At 32.3% G+C, this 21,593-nt stretch overlaps 1 protein-coding gene across 1 annotated transcript; it reads left to right on the top strand.

Annotated features, from left to right (window-relative positions):
- Window positions 1-2,750: 2,750 nt before the first annotated feature.
- Window positions 2,751-21,592, top strand: LOC126870834 (scavenger receptor class B member 1-like). The gene is made up of 8 exons (XM_050628890.1): window positions 2,751-3,534; window positions 13,354-13,609; window positions 13,938-14,079; window positions 17,510-17,710; window positions 17,957-18,181; window positions 18,419-18,581; window positions 19,047-19,291; window positions 19,513-21,592. Exons 1-8 carry the CDS (start codon window positions 3,321-3,323, stop codon window positions 19,858-19,860), a joined length of 1,794 nt encoding a protein of 597 aa, XP_050484847.1. The 5' UTR covers window positions 2,751-3,320; the 3' UTR covers window positions 19,861-21,592.
- The last annotated feature ends 1 nt before the right edge of the window (window position 21,593 follows it).

The raw sequence follows: 21,593 nt of genomic DNA, 5'->3' as shown, positions 1-21,593 counted from the left end.
ATTGCTTTATCTGACGCGTAGAAACTTTTCTTTGGAACTGAACTTACAGTCTGCGTGATTTCTCTATCCAGAGCATAGATAGAAACTCTGACCCCAACCAGTATTGAAGAGGTGGAAATGTGACGATCACAAAAATATCTCCACCGAGTTCACGCATAGCCCATCATCGATTTATTTTTAGCTTATAATCATTGACGATTCTCGACTACCATTTCTCCTTTTTGCTATTCTCCTTTAATTTGTGGCTAACTCTTTTATTTTGTCTAATTTTAGCCTTTATCATTTACCATTACATAAAGTGTTTATATCCGTTAAGGTAAGCAAATGAATGAATTACTTCCAAGGAACATAAACGTAAAAGAATTACACTCACTCTTGAATCATAAGTAGAATCGATTTCGTAATCTATACATTTCTACTAAGATTAAGATTCTTTCTTATGTACGAACATTCATGGAATGATTAACCTTGAAGTGCACGATGTATTACAGGTCCTTGACTTCAGCCATATATAAACTTGTTCGATCGTCTATTTCAAAATTTATCCATGGTGAAATACATATCCTACCACCTTTGTTTTAATCCTATCTTTTATATGTACATATATATATATACACCATACGTAATTGGATACCAGCAACGAAACGACATTTAATTCTTACTGTATCCTTGAAATGTAATTATTGCTGATCATGTGCAAAGGACGCAAAAGATCTTCAAGTGTTACGTATTATTAATCATGTTTATTATTTCCTCCACTGCGATATTTAAATGTAACAATGTACGAATAAAAACTTGCGACTTTCATGTTGGTTAACGTAGTAATATAAAATAAATTATAATTATAATAGATTAATAATTATATGAGTTACTATAATAAGGTAGACAGAACAATGACATAATTCACGAAACTTTGCCTGCATGTACAAGGATACACAGCATTACACGCTATTATAACCAGTTATGAGAGTGCTTTATTTCTTTCGTTAAAGAATTTAAGTATTCTGACATTCGTGCACGCTGTGGCGAAATTTTTTTGAAACTAAATCTTTGCAAATTAGCCCATAAAAGGTTAAACGAGTAACCAACTTGGACTGAAAGTTTTGTAATTCACATGAGATCATAGTCACAAACGATACGTATAATTGTAATCATTTATTTATTCGATCACGGGTCATAAACTTATATGAGTATGATTAATCAACTTGATCAACTGAAATGCATATATACATGCATAAGTGCATGCAACATACAACAGCATAGATACGACAGACTATTCCTTTCGAAAACAACCAAACACAATCTCATAGAAAGTTTAATATAAATCTAGTTTACCTGAATTTTTATTTTGTCTGAATTTTTTTACAGCAAAAAGTCCTTGTCTTTTATTATCAACATTCAATAATTCATTCCAAGTAACTGAATAAACAATTCAGCCACAGGACAGTGTCATGACTTATTTATGTAAATAGAAATTCCTTTATTCCTTGACGTTGATGAATGTCTTCGTTACAACGTGTGGCAGTACTTTAAACTAGATTATAAAAAAGGTATGTCCACAGTTGATTATTGACGTATACATGTAGGATATTATTTACATCTGATAGCGTGAATTTGCAGAAATCTGATCAATAAAAACTTTTACCGCGACGCTATACATCATTATACACCCTGTAAACATATTAATCATTCGATCGAGAAAAAATTCCTATACGAAACGGTTGTTGTCGTTTAGGAATCCGACGAGCGGAAAGATTCTTTCGAATCTCATCTTTATAAATCCTTAATCGAAAAGAAGCCAGTGGAATTCGTGATAATATTCCCGCTAGTAGAAAATCAACCGAGGCGTCAAATAAATTTCTTTCGAAACGAAGATTATCTGCGTTTGGGTTGATTCGGAACGATACGCAACATTTTGGCAAACTTTTTCCTTCATTCTCAGAACATTATGTTCTGCCATAAATGAGCGAATGCTTCGTTTTGTTTTATCGTTTTTGTAACATACACGAGGAACTCGGAGACGAAATGGAACAAGGACGGAGAAAATTTTTGATTTGAGAAAATTGCAGTAAAAACTGCATAAAGTTAAATTTTAAGAGAAAAATCTTTATGTACTTTAAGTAAAACAAATCCTACTATTTTTCCTGATCTCGTAAATTGTATCATTTTTCGCTAAGTTGCACGTACGATATCAATTGCTAAACAAACATTGCCCTAATGACGCCATTGTTCCACAAATAAGTGAAACAGTAATTTTCTAGCTCCAATTTCCTCGATTGTTTTTACCGTTCATACTAAATCTGGCATATACACTAACAGAAACCTAACCAACACAAGAAAATCAATTTGTAATCTTTTCAGAAGCGAGACACGGGAAAACGACCCCAGCATACAAACTGCCTACTTCTCGAACTATAGAATCTCGAACAAATCGCGCATCGAATAGCTTTCCCCGCGTTACGAACCTGCCCTGAACGATAAAGAAACGGCCGGACATCCCCTGACTGGCATATATGATCGATCGCAACAATATTCCATTGACCTTTGATCAGTGCAACCGAGTGGCACGTTGTAAGTGTCGCGCTGCATTATCCTTCACCTCATCTTTCTCAAGCAACAACTGATCTTTCCTACCTGGTGGTGGGGCACCTATACGACTTGCTGAGTGGCCAGTACTCCACGTGCTACGAACCGCGAGTAGCAGGTTGAAAGGCAAGTGGGGGTCGAGAGTGACTTTAATACATTTTTTGAACTCTGCTGTTCCATGGTTTCGTCACTTTTGTACAGAAGCGCACACGGTTCGCACCGAGACCGAGAGAACAGTTGATTGTCGACCGAGAACGATCGAGTGCACGATTCTTCTGACCATTTATGTAGCGTGACGAGTTAGAATCGTTCAGTGATCAATCAACGATCGTCCAAATCGAGCTATTCGTTGGTAACGTTTTCACGAATTCAAATCGTCGAATTTCACGAAGAAGAATCTTTAATCGACTCGAGAACTGTCCACGATCGACTATTGGACACCATAGTATCGTTAAAGTTATCACACAGTGTGACTGAAGGAACCGTTATATAGTGTATTGAACTTGAACTTTATTTGAGTCGAAAGTTTGTTACGTGGATGTTGATTCGTTTCTACATCTGATTTGTTCGAATTTTTTTTTTCGTGAATTCTCTGTCAAAGAACTGAAATTATTATCATGCAATTTTCGTAACACGCCAAGTGAATTATATATAATACGAAATCTCTCGTGCGGGTGCCTTTTGTTATGGACTTTCTTCGCTAACACAAAAGAGATTGTGCCTACTGTTACGCCATGAAGGAAATTACGATGATATGGAGCAAAATCACCGGTCGACGCTACTCGAACGTCAACGCGAATCAAAATCAGAGCGACTCCAGCGAATCCGAGGAGATGGCGATGAGTCGGAGGGCAAGCGATTTAAGAAGAAAGTCTTCGATTGTCATGAATCATTTCATTAATACGGCTCTCTCGGTGCATACGCATAAAAGGCCAAGTCGATGGAGAAGTAAGTAATTGCTTTTAAATGCGGAAATTGTAAATTCAAAAGCTGCACGGTGAATTCGTAATTGTCTCTTTGTTAAGTTTCCATTCGACGGGACGAATTTATAAATGTTCATATACTATAGTCTGAATTGTTGATTCGAAAATTAATTCACGCTGAATCTTTCTGTGAAAAATTTATAAGATAAGATAAAATTAAGTATTAAGATAAAATTTGTATTACTCTCCATTCAAGACATTAAATTTCATACAATAAATACGTTTATATCGCTGATAATGACGATGACGAATCGAAGCTGCAACAAATCAGGCAATTACAAATCTACCATAAAACGCCAATTTATAGAATTTCCTGAAATTATCGAGTGTATCTAACTAAAAATACGATCGCAGTGCAAATGATACGTATTTATAGCAAATATCAGTGAATTCACGCATTCACGGTAAATTATGCATTATCATGGTGTTATTCGACAAGTGGACGCAACATCAAGTAATGCAATGAAATGGAATGGTATGACACGACTCTTTTTTATAGAATAATTATAATATATAATAATATAATAATAATTACTTCCTAGTATAAATCTATAATCGTGCAACATCTTCATGCCAACGTTTCAGTTATCGCCTAAAATGATCGAATTACCGTATCTGATACAGTTACACGTGAGATTCGTGAGATAGAATTCGCCCCCGGCTATTTATGCTTCAATTATTCTTTGTTCATTTTTATTCAACGTTTTATTTATTACGTAAAGTCACATCAATTCTAATCCTTTACTTTAGATAGATCTAAATAATCGTTGTTAACAAAGAGGGAAGCTGTTTATTGAAGAAAGAATTATGTTAATATCGTGGAGCTAATTAAATGACAGAAGAATTAAGAGATCATAAAAAACAGTGCTTTTTACGCTTCGTATTGTTTTTTGTCAATTATATGCCTTGTATAACTTTTAAAAATTTCTGTCACTCATTCATAAATTACACTGCAATTATTCTGGACGTTACTTTCTCATGTAGCTTCTGACTCCAAAGATTTCTGGTATCTATTCATAGATTATATTTATCTAGAGGAACGATAAAATTAAATTTAGGACATTACGAAGTTTAACAACCCCGTTTCGACATTTTTTAACATGAGATTAAATGACATTCGGACTATGGAATACAAATAAAAAATTATAAAAATTTGTCTACGAAGTGAGTGATATACCACTCGGGTAGTTTATCAACGAATTTACTTTTGATATCGCTATCGCCTTTCATTTCTGTGTCAAATGTCAATAAAACATTTTATGGTTATTAGTAAATTGATAATTTTATAAACAGATTATATGTTTGATGCGTTGCAAATATACGCTAAAAATCATAATCTATTTTCGCCATATATTCATCATTTATCTATGTCCTATTAATATTGTACAGCTACGTATGTATCATTCGTTTATTAGAAATGAATGAAGAATAATGCTGTAAAATTACTATTATTGCTTGAAAAATTAATGGTTCTTATTTAAAAGAGTGAAAATAGCGAATAGTGTAGAAATAGTGAAGATATTAAACCAATTTTATGAAAAGTTTTCAAATATCTTAATAGGTAGATTAAAAAACATCAATTAAAGACAACAAAATTTCCATAATGAGTTACAGCTAGTACAGGTTACAAGTTTTAATTTGGAAAATGAGCGGTTCTCATTCTCTCTTTATTCGTTTATGATAGCCGGTACGTGTGACAAAGCAATCGCAATTCCTACTCACTGAGAACAAAGGAAAAAGAAAGGAGAATGTCCGTCTCCATATGAAGATTTCAATGAAGCAATAAAAAAACGGCACGCGTACTTTATGCTAATAATGATTATCCTTCCTGGACACACGCGTCGGAGAATCGCAAGAACGTCATAGAATCCTCGAATATGAAAAGCTTCCTTCTTCGTTCAATGCCGTATAAACTGGTGTTTTAACAATACAAATTAAGGTAATCTTCTAATCAGAATCTTAACTGAATGCATATTCCAAGTAACAAGATAATCTAGCTTTTCCTCGAGAGAATAAACCTTCTGATGAATTACTGCAATGATTCACTAATGAAATTTTCTAACGACTTTATGTGGCTTATTGTCATTTGCAAATTGACCTGTAAAAAATTAATAAACCGAATGCTATTATAAAGTAATTTAATATACCTAATAATTCAGAAGAAAAAGAATGGCAAGAAAAATGAGTAAGCCAGTAAAAGATAAGTAGGCAATAACAGTCAATTTGTCATTCCAAATGGCGACGACTCGAACTTCTTCGAAATAAAGTTTTTTGAAATTACGAATTCTTGAAGATTCGAACGGATAATCTGTTCACTTTAAAATCGATGAAAACATTCAGAGTGCACTGAACGACGGTAAAATACATATCTGATAAAAAAAACAAGAACATCCAACGGGTCTTTATTTCGAATTCAAAACATTTACTCGTCACTCGTAATAGCTAGATCTTCGATATACGGCTCGATACACCACAAGAATCTATTAACATATATTTTTGCAGCAATATTTAACGTGACTCATTTCTTCGAAATCAGACAGCATAAGTAGTAACGTAACCAATATGTACAAAAATATTGACCACTCTCATCTCAGGGTATTAACATTTTTCACTGAAGTAATCGAGTTATCGAATATTTATCACATTCCCATGTAATACGTATTACCAGAAACTTACAAATGAGGCCGCGTTCCTCAAGAAATGCATCATAGCTTCGTTAGTATTAGTGTGCATTCATATCTTATCAGTTTGCCCTTAAACCTTTGATAAAGTTATCTGTAACGTTAGTGAATGGTGCATTTTTCCTGTGTATAGCTTCATTGTGGTTAAGATTACTTGTTGAATACTTATTCAAACTTGATAGTTGAAATGTCAAAACATTTTCAATCACTCAAGTTGAACTATAAACAATCCTTTGCGTGATTAGCGATACGTTTAATTAGAAAAATGTGTGCATATCTTATGTACTGTATTCGAGTGGCATAAAATGGCATTCCAAAATTGTTTTTCTACTAAACTTCTAGAGAACGTTTTCTTTCTTTAAGAAATAAAAGGTAACGAAAACGATGCAAAATGCTAAAGAGATTCACACAGGATAAATTTAATTGTTCTTGACAAGCACGAAAGATTAAAGATCTCTAAAGAAGCTGTCGGTAGCTTGCTTCTTTTCCATCAAAGTAAAAACTAATTTATACATATTTCAAACGCCTCGATTCGGAGTTCTTATAACTTGGCAATGGTATTGAAATCGTTTATAAAAGAACAACCGGATACTTCCACCAAAACCGGTTCATCGAGACGAAAAGGGACAAAAATAAAGTATCAGAAACTTCCAGACACCTCGCACGTATCTATCCAACAGCATGATAAACGATGCTTAAGGAATTTTTTAATGGTATAATCTATTATTAACTCATTAGCATCTATATTTACATTATAAAAAATAAAAAAAGGATGGATGAATAAATATAAAACCAATCGAGGCCGAAAGAGATACTATCTTATGATGACTGGGTTAATTGCATTAACGTTTGATTTGTAGGGTTATCAACACGTTCAAAAATAACGGTTATTATAGTGGTTGCTTCTCTAATTTGGTATTTTAATGTAGTAGGCAGTCTCCTGTCGAACGCAAGGTTATTCTTTCGTATCGCCTTAGCTTCGATAAACCTGTTCTTGTAACCGGTGCAACACAACATTGCCATCTACCATTTTCCCGATGCGGTTTAGCAAGGTAGATAATAAAAAGAGTGACCAATTTGCTTGGTATGCAGGAAATTATACAAGTAGACGAAAAGATGAAAGCAAAATCGGAGAATGAAAAACCATTAACGTCGAACAGTATTCTCTCCTTAGATCGAGCTTTGCTTCTTAACGAGTTATTTTACAGAAAGAACTCATTCCGATCGTCTTTATCAATCATTTTCTTTTTCTTTTTTGATATTTATATCATACTTACAACTGGGTCTATTGAACCAACCAGCAGCAATAACAATCATATCGTTGTAAAGAAATGCGTTTCTTTTTTTACGATCTTTAACAAAAATTTACCATCTCTGACAGGCTATTTTATTCTGATACATTTGAATACGCATAAGTGCATTAATTGTGTTAGGAATTCCTATCGCATTGTAGAGTAGTCCACATAAATCGGGATGTATAGTAAAAACATTCATTTAAAATTCAAAAAATATGAAAACAAGAAACAATCAAATTTAGAAATGCTTAAATTTAAAAATCAAATTTCCACGCGTATCTATCAGAAAGATATCTATTATATCAACGATATAACGTTAACAAGTTGTTGAAAACTTTTCAGTTGTTTCCTAAATTCGCTATTTCTAATGACAAATACGCTGTTTCTCGCACTTTCTATATCCTTTCCTGCCTGTTATTTATCACCTTCTTTTTTTAAGCCCACCATCAACCCACTCACCCCTCCGGCCCTGTTTAGTACATTACTACGGAGGAGTGCCCGGATTTCTCAACCTCGCGAAAGTGTTCGCCTTAATATTGAATTAATATTCAAGAAATCTTGCATACATCATAAGAATAAAAAATTGAACGCCGATAAAATCAAAAATCGAAATATAAAATCAAATAAATCAATACATAAAATCATAAATATAATAAATAAATAAGTAGATAGATGAAGTGAAGGAATAACTATTATTTACCACCTGATAATTACATTAGGAAAATATATGGTACTACCTCTATCTCATAAATTTATCGCATTGCAAAGTACGTCCAGTTCATTTACATGACGTTTGCGCAAGGTGGTTCCACTTAAAAATACCAACGCGAGACTTCGTAATTTGGTCGTTCGTTGCTGGCATTTGATGTACCCATCGGAATGTTAATTCAACGCATGAGAATTGACGATTTTTACTCACTGAAAAAAGTCAGATCCTAAATTAAGCGAATGGAACGTGTCTTGCTAAATCTCTCACCTAAGGTCACACGATGCACCTGCTGAAGACACGAGAAAAGAATAGGAATGATGAATGGTGGAAGGCATGAAATAGGGGATCTATAGAACTTTTCAATTGATCGAACGCTTGTGAAATAATAGAAAGGGGAAAGATCACGGTAAATGAATTCTCGTAATCTGTCATTACGCGAATATTTCAAAACTACGAAACAACGTTGTTACGCATGCAGATGAATTACCACTTTCTAGAATTTTACGATCTCCTCTGATACAGTGAAAACAATATCCTCAACATACCTCTGCAAAGTGCTTGTTTTTATCTGGCCATTTTATCTAGCATTTTAGCTTAACTCTTAGACAAGATTACCGAGTAATACTTACTGCACATTTTATGGGAATTCCTACATAAGAATAGAGAAGAATAAAGAATATAAAAATACGCACTGTGAAAGATCAAAATATTGAATACACGCGCTAATGAATGCTGCAATCTGAATGAAAATTACATATGAATGAAAATTATGAAGTTACGAATATATTTAGAAGTCTCTCAAGTGAGTGCGTAACTATAAAGAAAATAAAAAATAAAAGAAGACAAAAGTTATAAAGACGTACGATGCATTCAGAATCGCGATCTTGATCTTTCATTCAAGTGGCGATTGCATAAATAAAATGGAGGAGAAAGATGACAATAAAAGTACCTGCAGTACGAAGTCGGAACCTAAGAAAGGTAGACTCGGCACGCAACTAAAACATTTCATTATTACCTTGTTCACATTGCGAACAAGGTTCTACAAAAAAGAAAAATTCGCACGTGCCATACCTTCGTTGGATTTATTTACATTACACAACTTCGCGAGTCGCGACCGGTATAAAAAGATCCATAAACTATTAAACGAACGATGCTTCAGGTTGCTTTTGTCTCAAAGTGCATTGTTCGTTGCAAGCAAATGATCGTATGGAAGTCATCAACCAGCTAATCTGACAATAAATTGTGTGCAGTCACACGTGCAGGCGTCGGTTAACCGATAATGCTATGTATCTAGTTAATGAACACGAGCTCGCATTTCGCATTGACGATAAGTGCCGTAATTACGTATTAATCAATGTACAAGGAACTAATTCGAAAATGAGATCAGATTGAATATTAATATAGCTTTTTGCTCTAACCGATAGATAATAGAATCTTCGTTGATTCCACTAATATGATACTATAGTATTTCATTTTTATATCAATTTTAACACCAAATCAGTGAAAATGACTGCTATTAAATTTGCTGTTTTAGCAATTACTAAACACATACGAGTATACGTTAATTTTATGGAGATCGAAGCATGATTACATATATGTGCTTATTAATTTTTATCATATTGCTTAATGTATACCTTGCTAAAGAATAACTACGTTTTTTTATAAAAGTAACATGTAAGATATAATAGTAAGTGAAGTCTTGTGATTAATAATCTACAATTTACGTGATGATTTGTAACATTTTGTTGGAAGATTGCTATAAGACGGCGTCGTTGCCCACGAATAGATATGTATTTTGTAATTTCCTGTTCCGTGTATGGAAGCTAGATGTTTCGTCAAAGTGAACATCCACAAAAGAGCCGCGATTCCCTGGATATAAAATATAACGAGACACGGGGCAAATATGCACTTTCTATTGGATGGCGTATTTGCAGTCGCGTCCCGATTACCGCCGGAAAATTATTACCACATCGTGCCGCACTGCCAGCGATCTTGCAATAGTCGAGAGCAAAACGATTCCTTCTACGAAACCTATAGGCCTATAGAGTATTTGGTAATCTTCGATCACTCACCAGAATTTTAGTATTCATATATCGAACTTAGCGGTGTTCGCTACTTTGAAATGTCAGAAATAATTTCCAATCAGCAACGAACTTGATGACATAAAATAATCGTTCCTCTACGTAAAATCATTTTAGGAAATCATTCTCATTTCTTTATGATGTTGAAAAGGTTCTCGTGCACACGCTTATAATTAAGTACTTATCGTTAGCTGTCTTTTTCTAGTTTACAATCGCCGCGTGGTGTTGCTACTCGAAACATCTCATTAAATTTTCATCTCCCGAGAAAATGACGTATGATCAATCCGCGTCTCGCTACTTTTATTTTTACATTTTCTCTCTTATCACGTACTACGTGACAATTGCACGGCGTGTTGCCGGAGATAACATCGTACGATGTATTAATTGAGCGATTATCTTACGAGTTGAAGTTATTTATACCAATCGATTATTTATAACGATCAATTTCTAAGTCTAACCTGTCTAATTGCCATGATTAGCTGAAGTCTCAAATACGTTACCGAACGATTGAGGAACAGGATCTAATTTCATAATACTTTACAGATATTTGGACAGTCTTACACTTAAATCGTATTCAAAAAATTCAATATGATTGAAGACGACCTATATCGATCGACAGGTATGCACGTCCTTCGAAGGAACGCACGGGGTTCGATATTTGCGATTGTATTTCCGCGACACATTAGTATTCCTGGTGATCTACGAAAAGATTACTTAACGGTTACCAAAGCAATCGGTTACACGTTCATCGTTTTTCGATGAATACCATGGGTGTGTAACGCACAGACAGTAATAGTGCGTACAATTACGTAAATCAGGTGGTTCAACTAAGTCAGTCTCGTGATCAAGTTCAGAAAAAAAGAAAAACAGGAAACAGAAAATGCGCAGAAATTAAAAGTAATCAAAGATCTAGACGATCTTTATCCGTAGGATTTTACATATATGCGATATATTACACGTGGCCACTAAGCCATTAAATTAGCATATCATTTGCACGCCTAAATCACTGTCTAATTGTTTTCGTCATTTTCTACTACAGCTACTTTTCCATCGTCGTTTGATTTGAAGATAAGAAAGAAATCAAAGCCGCGTAAACGTGATCAAACAAAAATAGAGATTTATGCAAAATCCAGGGCCATCGAGTCCTTCGTTCCTAATCTCGAAAACAATCAAGCCTTACGTAATCTTCTTTTCTTTCGCTCGATAAATAACATGTATGCAAATTCCTGATATATCACAATATACCGTTTAAATAAATTTATTCCGCCAAGGATTCCGACAACATCACGCTAACACGTAAATGCTTGACGAATAAATAAAACTGAACAGATCGTTGATTATCGTGCATCGATGCTTCGATCTCTGCTCCCTTCCGTGAGAAAATGAACTTTTTAAAGTGTCCCTTTCAATATCAATCCATTAGTATTTAAGAATTTTATATTAGTATTATATTAATATTATATACACTTTATATTAATATTAAAGAATTAATATCTTAATTTAGATGATTTCGCTTAGGCATGACGAAAATTATTTTTCATCGGAAATTATCATTATCGAGATACAAAAGAAAATATACAAAATAACTTTTAATTATTCGTTTGTTAAATTTTTCAAATTGCCATTTACAATCAAATGATTAAAATATCGACCCAAAACTAACCAGAAGTATAGTTAGAGACCTTAAACATCGAAATCAAGTACATGTTACAACCTGAATTGCATCAGCAGATGCACTTTAACCACTTCGTAAGACTGAATAGGTGAACATTTGCGTAATGTACATACATATTTTCCAATTGATATTAAAAATATTCACAATCGAAATAAACATCAGTTTATGAAAAAAAGTATAATACGAAGGTAAATTCCTTTAAAAAGGACGCAAAACCTCGAATATTTTCTTCGAGGCCTGATGAATATTCTCTTAAAATTCATCGAACAGTTTCATGTGCACAAGCGACAAATTTTAGAATGAATTCTCGTGTATTCCAAGTACATATATCTCATGCAAATTCGACAAATTGTCGTCCGTTCGCGGCACGTAATATTTTGAAACAAGTCGGAAGTTCTGGTCCTGGACTGTATAATTCGAAGCTCTTGAAGGATACGATTCTCTAAAAAATTGAGGGATTCATACCATGACATTTGTCCGCGTTTGTTTTTCCCCGAGCGAGCAAGAGAATACTCGATACTTTTAAATTCTAGATAAACAATATATTCGGACAATATTCATTATATAATTACACAATTTAAAATTAATAAGTAAAAGGATGATGAAATGAATAAAAAACATAATTTTAAAAATGGTTACATAATTCTCACAAGCCTAATTTTCATTCGACGATAAATCAAGACATAGATCACTTTTTATAATGTCGATTCCAACATACGAATCATTTTTGTTGTAACTTCACCAATCGAAATATTGCACTGGGGCTCGTAGCTCGATCCAAACAGTGTTTTTCACAATGTCACACAAAATAGGAAAAGCGGGTTGCTGTGAAATTACGTAAGACGATCTAGAAAAAAAAGTTAGATGATCGTACTTTATCCAGAAGAGTCACGTTGACGCAATTGATTACCAAACAGGGGAAAAAAGTCTTGTTTCAGCCGCAAATGATGTATTTATGCACAAACCGAAAGTTCGCTTTCTACATTCGACAGGCATTTGCAACTATAATTATCTAAATTTAAAGAAGTCACAAAAGAGTCTGTCAAAAATTTTCCATCAAATTTTATTGTTATTTTAGTTCAAATTATACATTAACGACGAATATAATAATATATTTTAGTCATGATACTGTACGTATTCAATAGATCTGTATTTTATGAAATTCATTATAAAAACGATATAACGATCAAGAAATTTTCACACCTACTATGTATCCCATGTCGACAAATGACATGATAAAACGATCCAATCAACAATCTTATCATCCGATGGAATCAAATATTAATTATTACGAATCGAATGCTCTAAAATTCTCACTCCGTTAATTTTTCAAAACCGTGCAGATATTCTCATGCCGATGATTTTGGGATTCTTTGGTATTACCATCGGCTGTGTTCTTATGGCGCTCGATCCATACGAAATAGTTTTCCGCGCGAAGGTGATGTTCAGCCCCGGAGGTGAAATATTCGAAATATGGCGAAGACCGAATATCGAACTCTACCTGAAAGTCTATCTTTTTAACGTAACAAACCACGAGGAATATTTATCTGGCCAGGAAAGCAAGCTACGATTCCAGGAAATTGGACCCTACGTTTACCGGTAAGTGTATCAAGTTATTATACCTAAATAAAACTTAAGTGATTTAGAGAAATTATTTCGAGCACATTAAGTATATACAGTTAATTTAATTATAAATTATTCAATTCTATAATTTAACCATGACCAGTATTGTTGAAAACAAATTAAAACTGCAATTGGAAGATTAAAAAGCTGTAACGTTCTTGTTTAATTAGATAAAATTTTCAACAGACTATTTTTTAAAGGTGCTACACGTAAAAATGAAAATTTTCAGTCGTACATAGATATTTAATTTCAATTTGAAAGCCTCAATATCTTTCTTTAATGTCGTAAAATAATTGATTTTTAGGGAATCGTTAGAGCACAAAGATATTCAGTTCAATGACAATGGTACGGTGCTGGCATATCTACATCACCCGTTGCAATATATACCACATATGAGCAATGGGACAGAAGAAGATATAATGATATTACCGAACATCGCCTTATTGGTAAGCGAAACTGTTTAATTATATACTTTTATGGGAAGGAGAAACTAACGGATGAGAATGTTTCACACAATTACCAAGAGACAGTCTTATTTAATGTTGATTAATCTACACCAGTATGTACACGTGTATGCACGTTGAATCATAGCGAAGAAAATCTCGAAAATGAATGAACAATTTCGGTGGTTTTATTAATCGACATATGCGATTCGATAAATATAAAAGCTAAATGTCAATTCCATCTGAAATTTTTTAATTTACGCATTTTCGAATTTAAAAATCGTCAAATTCGCGGATATTTGAATTTTCATATTTTCATGACGACTACAAAAACCTATTAATTTACAGAATGCAAACAAAAATATATATTCATAAATATTTCCAAAATTATTAATATTTCATAATATGCATATGCACAAACATCGGATAATTCACTCAGTTAAATCTGTTTAGCTTCTATTCACTAACTGTTCCTATAAAGAATTTCTATAAGGTGTTCCTATAAACCTATATAACCGCATATAACTGACACACACATACTAAATCATATGATAACCTTTACCAGGCTCAAATGAATCAACTACAACTAATTCTCTACACTTCAACTTAATTAAATTTCAAGGTTACGAGTTTACTTAATTACATTGTGTTTTAGCATATTTATTCAGCACTTGCGCTTTAGTATATAAATTCATCGCTAACAGAGTATAAATGTATAAGCCTTATGAACCTTTATGTACCTTCCTTTAATCTGATAATCGCATAATCATAGTTTAAAATGTTAAGAAACAAGTAAGTCATCCATCATTAATAATTCATTTGAACTTGTAGTACTACCGTGTTATATTTTTAATTGTATCGGCAAGTTCTCAGCAAATATCAAAATTAGAAAACAATCTTTCAAATAAGATCATTTGATTATACTCGTTTTCTTTATTATGAAATGATAACTTCATTGCAACGTAATTGCGCAGAGAAATTATTATTTGTCAACATAGAACAATATTTGATAAGGAGATATTTAATAGTACTCAGAATCAGTAAAATTTCAAGAGCAAGAAATAATATATTGATAAGTTGCATCCAGCCGTAGAATAGCTGCCAATAGGGTCAATGATTCATCAAGCACGATTCCTTCACGAGTATCACGGCTAAACTTCCGTTTTCTTCTCTTTAAAGAATTCTTCGTTGAAATGAAGAAGAATATTTTGTTCTTAAAGCAAATTCTTTATTAGATGAAAGAAATACCATATCTTACAATATTAAGGATAAGAAAAGAAGCACGGAACAGGTTAATGTAAATAATTGGAATGGAGATATATTCCATCCCAATCGAGTCTTCGTCACAGAAATTGAATAGGATATTCATTAGAAGCAGAAAGCTCAAGGTCTACCGTTAAAGCAGGTTACAGGTCATCGTGACAAAAAAGACGGAAGTATTATATAATATTGTGTTTGAATTCTGCATACAGAAAGAAAGCTAATCATGAAAATTACATGTTGTTCAGTAATGCACGATTAATTGAATCAGTGTATTTGGTATTATTCGTTGATATCTCCACTTCTATAAAAACATACAGATACTCTAGCAAGATTGTGGCGTAAAAGAGTACCATATTTGATATATGTGATAAATAAAACTTTGGTTAAGTAAAGTGGTCCAAGGTGGTTCACCAGGAATCGAGAATATTCGAATCTATTCATTTCCTTTAAAAGAATGTCCTACTAAAGACACGAAAGCTAAAGGTAGAGAGGTGGAATAATGCCGTAGGGTAAAATACTCAATTTTAACTGCAAAAAAAGTCTATTCTCTCGGTAGGAAAAATTTCAAGTTTCAACTAACAACGACGTCGTAAAATTTTACAGCTATATCATGTTCCATTACAATGAATACTAAAATTCAACTTTATATGTGTTGTTTATAAAAGAACATTTCCTTGAAACACAGAAAAATACCGGTTGAACGAAATATTCCGCGTGACACATCTCTGTTTCCCTAGAATTGTATTGCATTCGAAAAAAACCGTGATCGCCGACGCATACACGGTAAATTTCCATTCGACGCACGAAGACATTCTTGACGAATGCATCATATTTAAAGCAAGAAAGCATCAAGTACTTGAATCAAGAGAATGTTTCACCATACATTTAGGGTGCTTTTTTAAGGCAAAATTTATACAAATTGTTTAAGAGAATTAAACATTTCATCAATAGATTTCTTAGCTTTACGCAACATAATAACATACTTCGTTCGATTACTTGCATATTGACAATGACTTTATAAGAAGTGAAGTAATTCTAAAATATTGAATGTGCCATTAGTGGACTGGTAATAATCAAAAAAGACTAAAACGTTCAATTAAAAACTTATGCATATTATTAAATGATCATAAAAACTAAACAAACATTACGATCAATCTAACATCAGTTATTATCTTTTTGCATTATTTGTATCTTCTATAAACTTTTTATTAACAAGTTTGTATCAAAGAAAAACAAATAAACCAAATAATAATAAGATCCAAAGAATCCAAGAAATGCAATATTCTCATCGTACACAACGCGTTTTATGACCAGTCCTCTCCAGTGACTTAATCATCAATTTCCGTTATTGCAAGTACGTCTATATCAATGAACACGGATAACAACATCCTCTATAGTGTCCGGTTCTAAATTATGTTCTTAGAAACATCAAAAAGAACGATTGTTACGTACAACAACGAAGAGGGAAAGCTAAATGTGAAACCGAAAGTGCAATTTCCTCTTCAGAACATTTCAATAATTATTCATAACAGTCGAAGTATAAAGAAAAAATTTATCAATGTATATTCGTGTGTAGCACATGTACCAGTGCGCATGCATACAAATGTATATATGTAGTAAAAAAAATAGTTAACGCAAAGCGAGATCTTCTAGTCGTATACATAGATCGGTAAATGCATGTAATTAAATGCAGCCGCGTGAATGAACTTTCAGACAGAAAATGAAGATGAGGGAAACCCTAGTTCGGTACGAGGACAAAACGAAACGGCATAATTAAGTCGCCTAACAGAAGATACGGGAATGAATAATGTTCTCTTTAACATTTTCCGACAACAAGTCATCGTTAATTAACTGTAGAATACGTCGACCATGAAAAATCACATTTCATAATAAAGAAGATTAATTATATCGCGACACAAAAATTGATGAGCTTACAAATGGAAGAAAAGAAAATAAATAGCTAATTAATAGCGAGCTTAGACTGTTTCATCGCTAACATTCACAAATGTTTACACTAGCGTCAAATTTATAATTTAGAATCCGATTATATGTATATCTTGATAATAATCAGGAAGCTATTTTATTCGACTCTTCGAATCTTTATAAAAGGATTCAAGTGCAAAATAATTTTTCACATTTTTATGAGATAATTCTCTTTTTTTCATTTCAGAGTATCACAAACGTAATGAGGAATTCTGCCTATCTAACCAGATTAGCATTAAATCTACTAATCGTTAACACGAATTCGTACCCTCTTGTACGAATGACTGCTAAAGAATTTATGTTTGGCTACAAATCCACTCTTGTTACACTTGGCAATAAGATGATGCCATCGTGGATCAAATTTGACAAACTAGGTCTCATTGACAGAGTGAGTTTCACATTCTTAACAACTTTGTCTGTTCAATTCTTTTGAAAATTTATTAATTCGCAATTATATTAATAAATTAATTCACAGACGATTATTACTTTAAATTTTAATCAGGTCCTCTTGAAAAATATTAACTAACAATCTTATAAGCTTCTGGAAAGTCGCTACCCTTTTGCTAGGTATCACTTCGAATCTCGACTGTACATCTGATTTTGCAGAGATTTTAGTGTTTCCTTTTTACTACAGATGTACGATTTTGAGGGTGATTACATAAACGTTTATACCGGCGAGAAGGATATACGGCGGACAGGTTTGATTGAGAAGTATAATGGTGATGTAAATTTGCCGCAATGGACAGGAAAATGTGCAAATGTGAAGGGGGCTAGCGATGGAGCAAAGTATGCAAATTACATCGAGCCGAACGATACCGTATTATTCTTTAGAAAAAGCCTCTGTCGCAGTGCCACCATGGTAAGTTGTATCTCAATGCTCGTACACGTTAAACACTTGAGAATTACGTATTCAAATAATTTCATAATATCTTGTAATATATCTTCGAAGGATCCTCGTACTACTTTGAATTATCATTGACTTATGAAAAGAAAGTTATTATCAAAAATATAGTAAATAGTATATAAAATATTAGAGGTTAAGTAGATGTTTACTATCGAAGGGTATAATAAGCAAGATTAAAACATAATTTTACAGACACGAATTGGAGAAAAAACAATAAAGGGTTTGCATACATATAAATATACATTCGTCGAAAATATAATGGATAATGGTGCTTACATTCCGGAGAACAAATGTTTCTGCCGCCATGGATATTGTTTAAAACCTGGCTTAATTGATGTCACCGACTGTTATTACGGTAAAATGGTTTAAATGATTATAAAAATAGCATAAAAAAATATATATTTTACATTGACGAATATTAAAAATGTTTCAAAGTATGGATCGTGTTAACATTAAATCAAAAGGTGTCGTTAAATTTTATTCCCATCACTCATACTAACAGTATCAATTAACATAGTCAAAATAGACAGATTGATAGTTATAGTTTGATAGAAAAAAGATCCATTTAGGGAGATAAATTCCTATATCAATCGTAGATATACTCTAATTGCTTTAATTACCAAAGAAGAATGAATAATTCATTCATACTAGTAAATATTAAAAAATTAGTAGATACATGAGTAAATACACTGTGTAATAATAAACAATCGATGACATCTTCGTACAACCATTAACATTAAGAATATGGAGTTAAAAGAACGAAAAGAAAGGAAATTAATTTATATATTCATGTTGATTACTTACCTTCACAATGATGCAGGATTTCCAATTGCTCTCTCGTATCCACACTTCTACAAGGCCGATCCAAGTATCCTGGAATCTATCGATGGGTTAACTCCAAACCGTGATGCTCACGAATCTTTCGTATATATTCAACCACAGTCAGGTCTTCCGGTAGAGTTTGCTTTCCGTTTTCAAATCAACATGGCTTTGCAAAATATCGGACATATGGCCAGAGTAGAAAAATTCGAAAACTTCGTCTTACCATTACTGTGGTTCGAAATCGTAAGTACTGAAAAATATCGAATTGCAAGTATCGAACATATACCTTCAATATCGAATATATCAATAGCATTGATATCTCGACATTCGGATTTACCAAATAAATTTAAATAATCCATGATATGTCATGATATTGTCAATATAATATAATAAATACATTATAAATATAAATTTTGTAAAATTTCCCATAAAAATATATCTAATTTTCAATATATTTTTTCCAGGGAATGTCCAAATTGCCAACATCGATGCTTATTCGTTTCTGGTTCTACTTAAATTTCTTACCGGTTTTTCAAAGTATAATGATTTATTCTTCGTTGCTCATTGGCCCTATACTTATAGCTCTCGGTGTTCGCAAAATCTTCGTACATCCGAAAGAATCAACGTTGACTACCCAATGGTTCGGCTCTCAAATGAAAAACAAAAAATTACAATTTTTTAACAGTAGGCGAATGTCGTGTAAGATCGACGAAATGGATACTTATTACAGTTCGTTAATTGAATCAAAAGAAGAAAGCAAAGAATCCGAACTAACAACGGACTTACCAACTTTGAAAGAAGATATCGTGTAACCATCAACATCCGGGAAAACTATAGAAAGAGGCTATTTCCCGCGTAAAATTGATGTTCGAAACCAATGGGAAGCATACAGATTATTTTCAATCTCGAGATACTGCGGTAGATACAAACGAAATATCGAATTCCACATCGATAAGTAAGAAAATATGTTTATCTTCGATATTTCTTAAACTGGTTATAGTATCGTAAAATTGAAATTTTATTTATTTATTAATGCACTGTGATCTTAGAATGAAAATATAGTTGCATAGTGTATAAAATATGAAATAATTGATAACCTTTTTCAAATGGAATCGCAAAGTGGTAAATAGTGACATCTTGTTAAACAATTGTAATTTTACTGATTAAACGACACAATACAAACGGTGCTAATTCAGAAATTATTAGTTTCTACTTTTACGTATAATTAACATCTTTTGTTATTGGAAAATTGTTGATGGGTGCAGAAATTTTTATTATTAATATTTTGGTGATGGTATTTTATATTTATAATAAATTTCTCAAAGACCGGTGCACTTATAGATAAAGAAGCACAAGAGGATACAATAATTTGCATAAAGGGGTTTTCTAATTTTATATAGATAATTAAGTGCATTAAGACTGATATTATAGACTGGTATAGTGATTAAGTGATTTATAATACATATAAATATTAAAAGAAAAACATGAGGTAGTTGGTACTTCATTAACATAACCAATCATGTTATCATATGTAATATAATATACAAAAAATATCAAGTTTGAATAGCATCGTTTGTAATTAAAATTGAAATGGATTTAGGAAACGGTAAAGGGGATTGTGGATTATTTGATTTTGTATATTTAAAACATATTTATTGATATCATAGTAATAGAATTTTATTATTAATTACATATACTAAATAAATATATACTGCTCTTTTGTTAAGAGCTGTTAAAAGTATTATATTATATTAATCATAAAAAGTGGTAAAATATACATATTATCATCATAGATTCTTTTTTATCAATGATAAAAAAGATCCTTATATTTTTATTATTAAGTGCAAATTCTGTCATTGAACTTCAATATAATTGGTTGATACCATATCCATATGATATGATATAATGATACCAGATCGCAATGTTATCACATATTCATTTATTTCGTAATTTCACGTATGTACAATTAAATTTGTGATAGTCTTCCATTAGTTTTAAGTAATTATTAAGACGTTTCTAACACTAAGATTTGAGTTTTCTAAAGAAAATTTATAATTCTGAGATTAGGACTACATTATTCTTAAAATATGACCAAATGTACTATTTCCCCTTTTATATCAAAGTATTTCAGTTCTCTACTTGTAAATATTGTTCAAACAACATTAATTACGAATTTTCAACATATATAGTATTCACATTGTGTATAAATTTTTGAAGTTCCCATAACATAAGTATGGATATTTCTTTAAATATTTCATCACTCTTGCCTCATTTATAGATCTAAATAATAATTGTAGTGAACTAAGGAAATAGTATTCTTATAATATGCAAATAAATATATTCCTATAAATCATGTTTAGCTTTAAAACAATAACAATTTTTTGTATACATAAATTCTATTTCCTTGAGTTATATATTCTGCACAATTTAATGGGAATAATGTTATGTTCTTTACAAAAATATTGAATTCTTGCCAGTGAAATGTTAATGATACATATAAGTATTTGTAAGAATTGCTCAATAAATAATGTTTTTAACACAGGGC

Source organism: Bombus huntii, chromosome 11, assembly GCF_024542735.1.
Source record: "Bombus huntii isolate Logan2020A chromosome 11, iyBomHunt1.1, whole genome shotgun sequence".
Classification (NCBI taxonomy): domain Eukaryota; kingdom Metazoa; phylum Arthropoda; class Insecta; order Hymenoptera; family Apidae; genus Bombus; species Bombus huntii.
The sequence above is the reverse complement of the archived record's forward strand: the minus strand, read 5'-3'. Positions and strand labels throughout refer to the sequence as shown.

Coding starts and splice junctions, on each gene's coding strand:
- LOC126870834 (XM_050628890.1), top strand. CDS start 3,321: ATGAAGGAAATTACGATGATATGGAGCAAAATCACCGGTCGACGCTAC. Junction 17,711..17,956: donor AACTAGGTCTCATTGACAGA/GTGAGTTTCACA, acceptor TTTTTACTACAG/ATGTACGATTTTGAGGGTGA. Junction 18,582..19,046: donor TGTCACCGACTGTTATTACG/GTAAAATGGTTT, acceptor ACAATGATGCAG/GATTTCCAATTGCTCTCTCG.